Source organism: Carassius auratus, chromosome 25, assembly GCF_003368295.1.
Source record: "Carassius auratus strain Wakin chromosome 25, ASM336829v1, whole genome shotgun sequence".
NCBI lineage: Eukaryota > Metazoa > Chordata > Actinopteri > Cypriniformes > Cyprinidae > Carassius > Carassius auratus.
In genome coordinates, this window is record NC_039267.1 from 4,681,181 (window position 1) to 4,687,611 (window position 6,431).

General features: G+C 34.1%; 1 protein-coding gene across 1 annotated transcript in view; it reads right to left on the reverse strand.

Moving 5' to 3' along the window:
- The window catches only part of LOC113043051 (fatty acid 2-hydroxylase-like), a 121,681-nt gene extending 117,610 nt beyond the window's left edge, over positions 1 to 4,071 (reverse strand). Inside the window, exon 1 of the mRNA XM_026202165.1 lies at positions 3,656 to 4,071. Coding sequence (XP_026057950.1) covers positions 3,656 to 3,817 — 162 coding nt within the window. The 5' untranslated portion in view covers positions 3,818 to 4,071. The remainder of the gene's footprint in view (positions 1 to 3,655) is intronic.
- Positions 4,072 to 6,431: the final 2,360 nt, after the last annotated feature.

Here is a 6,431-nt window from a genome sequence, read left to right on the forward strand (position 1 = left end):
TTTACATTTTACAACCTTTTCCATTCTCTAACACTTATTTAGTCTTAGAAAAAAATGATAAACGGTTATTAAATGTTATCTTTCGCTAATCTCAAAATGAATATGCACTTTCCACACTGTACAGTATAATGATGTGCCTTAATTTGTTTAGCATTTATAATAATGGATTTTAGTATTTCAATTGTAATTTATTTAGACAAAATAGTAGGCCTATATCATCAAAATATCTGTAATTTATCAGTTATCAGCCATAATTATGGCCTAATTTGTATCGGCAAATTCCTAAAAGCAAATCATTTCGATGGAAAATTGTGAAAACAATATATCAAATAGCATAAATATAAGTAATAGCACAAGTATGAAGAAATACAACATAATTTTTGTTCAGAATTAAGAATCTGAACCAGTAAAAAAATATTTAAAAATTAAAAAAAATCTAATTAATAATATCTTTTTAGCCCTATTCAGTGTTATATCTCTCTAAATGGAATAGAAAATAAACCTGAAGTTTTAAGATAAACCCAATAATCCAACCTTAAACCATAATTCAAATGTGCATGTGTCAGAGCATTTGGGAGTGGGAATGTGGGCGCTACTTGAGCTGACACCATACGTGACGTGGAAAACGTCTGAGTGATGTACACAAGGGTGCTAAAGAAGCCTTTGTCCTTTCGCCTCTGTACAGAGTTATGAACTGAAGTGATGTCTTGCTTTATAATAGTGATCATTACGATCTTACCAGTTACAAGGTAACTAACAGTCACAAGGCCAGTTTGTTTCATAAAGTACAATCAATATATCCAAACCCTAAACAGCTATTTACCTAGACATTTATGCATCACTGCACTTATCCATTTATCTCGTTCTCCTCATTCAAATTCATGCTTGTTCAAGAAGTGGAACCGCCTGATACCATTTTGTCATTACATCACTGGCAGCACACCCATAAAAGGTCATCGCCTCGTCATAACCTCAGTAGATATGAGCAAATGGACTACAGCCCCTGCAGCCTACACCTAGTCATCAGGTCCAGCTGATTACACGAGCAATCAATTAGAAAGAGAGACAGACATCTCCCAACAGATCTCGTGGATGTTTGTGTTGCTGCCTGACTAAGGCCTTTTGAGTTTGTCCTTTCAATGACATATGCATTAATACTATGAATGCTTTCAAGTTTAGCCAGTTTTTTCAGAATTAAATAGAGTATGTGACTAATATCATGAATCACTGTTGTTTCTTAGTGGGGAAAAAACAGCAATCAATGGGCTCCAGATCTGAAGAGGAGCTTGTTTTGAAAATGAGTGTGTCATAAAAAAAATGATAAGCGCAATCAAATTTTACTGAACTTTTGAAGATCGAGCTGGTTTCTTTAACATTTATAATACTCGATCACGAAAATTAATCAAACGTGAGGCAGAAATTCGTAGGGCTTTCTTTTTTATGTTTTTTTAAGTCTTATGAAGGCTGCATTTATTTAAACAAAATCACAATAAAAACGGTAATATTGTGAAATATTATTACAATTTAAAATAACCATTCATTTTTGGATGTATTTTAAAATATGTTTTATTCCTGTGATGCAAAGCTGAATTTTCAGCATCATTAAGCCAGACAGAAAACCTTCTAATATAATGATTTCCTGCTCAAGAAAAATATCAAAAATTAAAAAAAGATCTAAATATTAAAAATTAATTGCTTCTAAAATTTCCTTCCATTTGTTAATATTTTGCATTTAAATAAAAGCAATGAAAGAAAAATGCTTGCCACTGGTTACTCAATAACTAATAGGAATTTTACATATAAATTTGTATGACATGATATCAGATATCAAAGGTCTAAAAAATTGCCTAGATAATCCCATGAGACAATTCCACTTTCAATCTTTGAGAGAAATGTAGTTGATATTTTGCGCTGAATTATGGATTTAACTATTTTACTGATTTTTAAATCACTAGGACTCACTACAAAAACAATAAAATACTTAGGTCTAGCAGTATTTATAACCTGAGGGTGTTAAAATGTGCTTGTGAAACTATGTGGAAACATAGATTAGCAATGTCTCAGGCCAAGCCCTTCTGTTGAGTGGTGGGGATTCAAGTTCTCACACTTTTAGAAGGATCAGACTGTTTACACTGCAAGCTGCTGAGAACCGACTTTAACATTCAGGACAGGCGACTCAAAGCCTCAAAGTTAAACTCTGCATCAAATATAGGCCACAGTTTGGACACAGGACACAATAGGACACAATTTGTCCGGAACACTTTTAACGCGCCCTTATTTTATACAAATGTATAGTTGAAATAGTACAAGATACCAGCAAATGAGTGAAGCTTGGTTTCATTCAGTAACTAATATGAAATTATGGAGTGACCATTAATTGCAATGATACTTCATGTGAACCCTTTCATGTGAATGCTGGCAGTACTCTGTGAAACCTGAAGTGGCGTGGAAACTTTCCAGCTTAGCTATTTTGTTGTGGGTCATGCTGGAGTTTATGCCACTGCTTAGACAAGACAGACCGGTTTGATTGTCTCTCTCTCACACACACACACACACACACACACACACACACACTTACACCTTCTACATTCTAAAATATCCACCCTTCTTCTGCACTTTGAGCTTGTAGCCAGTACATGCCATATATCAAGAGGTTTATTACAGGCATAATGGCAATAAAACCCTGTCAATAACTAACAGTTTTGTTTATATGACTAGATATGTATAAAACTAACAATAAAATGAATATAATACATAAAGCTGGAGATACCTGGTCCTTCACCCCGCTTGTTCCTTGGGGAGGACAGAGGAGAGGCAAGCGCAGAGGGCTTGTTTATCTAATAAGAGCCCTCAGAGGAATATCTACCTGCTTACACGACGCACACATATCACAAGAACAATCTAGGCGTTTCTTATCAAAGGGTTTTTCAAATATTACTTCGGTTTAAAAAAAATAATAAAAAAAAATATTTACTGGTTAAAAAATATTAATAAAAACATAAAAACCGACAAAAATAAACCTGTCTATAATTGCGTCATCACGTGTGACATAACGGCATAGCATGTCTTTTGTTCTTAAACATGCATACAAAAAGCATATAACATATATTGCTTCTATTTGGCTTTTCAAATATGAAAATATTAAAGTTTATTGTAATTTTATGAGTCCAAGTTTAGTTTGTTCAGTCATTAAAACATTTACATTTACTGCATAATAGCCTACTAAATTTAATTTCTGTCATATAGACAAGGCAAAACGTTTTATCATGTTTTAATAATAAACGACAAATCGAGCATGCACTTAAGTGGTAAACATATGTACAGAATGTTTTATTTCTCGAAACAGTGAATCGGTGAGTGGAGAACCGCTTGGACCGATTCAGTTTGAATCCTGAACGAACTCCACAGATTTATTAAAAAGATCCGACTCAGATGACAGTTTAAATCAATTCGAATCTGTTCTGACTATTAAGAATCTTGACGCACTAAATTTCCTCCTCAAGTCCCTTTCTGGCTCTGTTTGCTTCATGTAATGTAGCCTAGTTCCTGAACCAAAGATTGACATCTTAAGAATTGACCTCTCTTATAGTTAAACTTCCTCAAAATAGTGCGCGTGTTTACTTGAGTGACTTTCTGTTGCTATTTCGGAACTCACCCCCGTATCTTCATCTGTGCTGTCTCTGTCGAGTTCACCGATGTAGTACTGCTCCATCCAGCGCCGGGCGTTCTCCGAGTGCCGGTGTGGGGGTCCTTCGATCTCGGGACTGATGTCCCTGCCAGAGCGGCGGAGGATGAGCGCCTCTCCGCCCGGGTGCATCCGGAGGAACCCGGTCACATCGTAGACGCGCGTCCCTAACAACACCCAGCACGATTCCTTGGTGCAATGTTTGGCTACCTCCTTTTCGGAAAAAAAAGCGAGGGGACACCGAAGGTGACATTTTATTTTTCATTTAGGGGAGTCCACAAGACGATAGAGAACGGTAGGCATGCAGGTGGGACCCCCACTGACTTTCTCCAGTGCTCGTGGACTACAACTACTGACTTTCGACTTCGAGTCCGAGCAGAGTTCATACCCAGCTGCTCATTACGCATCTCATGAATAATTCATGACGCAGTCACTGCTGATCCATGCACCTGTTGCGCGTGCCAAGCGCAATAGCGGCAAAACGATGGACAAGCTGTGTTTGTCACACATTTTCTAAAAAAAAATAATAATAATAATAAAATAATATTTAAAAAATACACTATACCAAAAGCTAACTCGTCACGTAAACTATCGATACTTGCTCAGTGTACTTCCTCCTTGTGGGCGTTGTTGGTGTCATAAACATAGACTGTATAAAAAGTTGTGTTTACACGCAGGGCGCGACTCAAACAGGTTGTCTATAGCGTTTTATGGCACTGTGAGACGTGACTCGATTAGGTTTTAGGTTTTAATTTAGGTTTTAAATCAGATTAGGTTTTAATTTAACTTGAGACCCAGATAACCCGCCTTTGACAAAAAAAAAAAAAAAAACGCGGTTGGTTTCCCATACTGGATGTTTTTAAATAGCTGTACTTTATATACACGTAATGTGGAATATAATTGAGACTGAATGTATTTTAAATATGATTGTTTATATACTCGCGCGCAACGTACGTTTTTTTAAGGCGTTGTGACGTCACATGCGCACATATTAGTTGAACAGACAGAAATAAGTACTAACATGAATTAAAAAAAAACTGACTGAGTAATGAAAGTCGGTTTAGTCACACTGCTGCTTAGACGTAAAAAAAGTAGAATGAATAGCCTACTCTAAAGTCTTTTATAACCTAGTTTTACCATCAATAAGTAAATATAAACAATAAACCTTAAATTAATAATAATAATAATAATAATAATAATAAGGAATTTCCTCACTATACTGTTAATGTCCATTAAATTTTTCCAGTGTTGAGGTCAGTATAGGTTTTATTAGGGCGTCACAGTTTCGTCTCTGGGTGGCAGTATTGCTAAGTAAATAAACATATTAAAAAACGAGTTGAACATTTTCAATGTTTTTACAAAAAAAAAAAAGACATTTTTAAATTGTTCGAAAATCTATAAAATAGTTTTAAAGCAAGCTTAAACGATACTAAAGTAACCCGAATTATAAATACAAGTGGTGAAATAAATCGGTGGTGATATATATGTACTGTAGACTATGATGAAGGGTGACTTAATAGATATTTAGTGGCTGCTGAAATTTACACAGGTGGTTACTAAGAGATTTATTGCAGCTCCATATTTTATGACACTAAACCATACAAATTTACAGCTAGGGAAAAGATAAAGAGAGGTGGAGGGTTCAGAGAGCTCTGCATCATATCACATGATCAAGTAATGCACAAAGGAACAACAACATATAAAATAACACCTAAAATAATTATTATTTTTATTATCTATTTATTTATTTATTTATTGCATATGGCTGAAAATACTATTCTGATTATTTCTGCAATATAATTCAACAATACTTGAAATTTTTTAAGACTGCATATGCAGATCTACCCAAATTTTGTTTGATTATTTGAAACTTGCTTCTGGTTTTTGTGAGACCTGCTTCGTCTTGCAGAGCTGGTAAGGCCTCTCTTGAGGTTTTCTCGAGACAACTGACAGTTGAACAAGGCAAAAAAAGCTGTGGCTGTCAAAATGTGCCTGCAAATGTATGCCAGCACAGATGTGGTGTGTGAGTTTGTGATGGTGTTATTTTAGATAATGAACTGAGTTTTTGGTCTTACTAACACTGTTTCGTACAAAGTCCTTGCTTCTCATCACTGGAGGATGCTAAGAAATTGATTCATGAATATAAGAGAGTCTACCTTACATATTATTTTAGTTCATTTAAGCATAGGATTGATTTTACGATTTTTTTTTTCTTTCTGGTTTTTAAAGTACTAAATCCAATAATAATAATGCATTTTTGGCTCTCCTTCCAAATGTGACCTGGATCATTGTTTGTTTGCACCATACCAATACTATACCATACCTTACCAGACACCAGTTTCATTCAAATTAAACAAGATCAAAATAGTCACATTTTTAAAAAGCACCTGAAAATCTTTATATATATATAAATATATATATATATATATATATATATATATATATATATATATATATATATATATATATATTCCTTATTATATTATCTATTTTATTTTATCTTGACATTTATCTTATCTTATTTAATTGTTGTTTTTTACATTTATTTGTTTTGTTTTTTAACCATCTGTCAAAATGTGATCCAAATGCTAGTTTCTGAATAATATTGGCCTGCTTTATGCCACTGTATTCCATTTTTTATTTATTTTTTATTTTTCAAATATCTAAAAGAAAAGTTTTTTATCAGTTGATTCATTAATTAACTATTATTATTGTTGCTGTTTTGATGCATACCTTGACTCTAGGG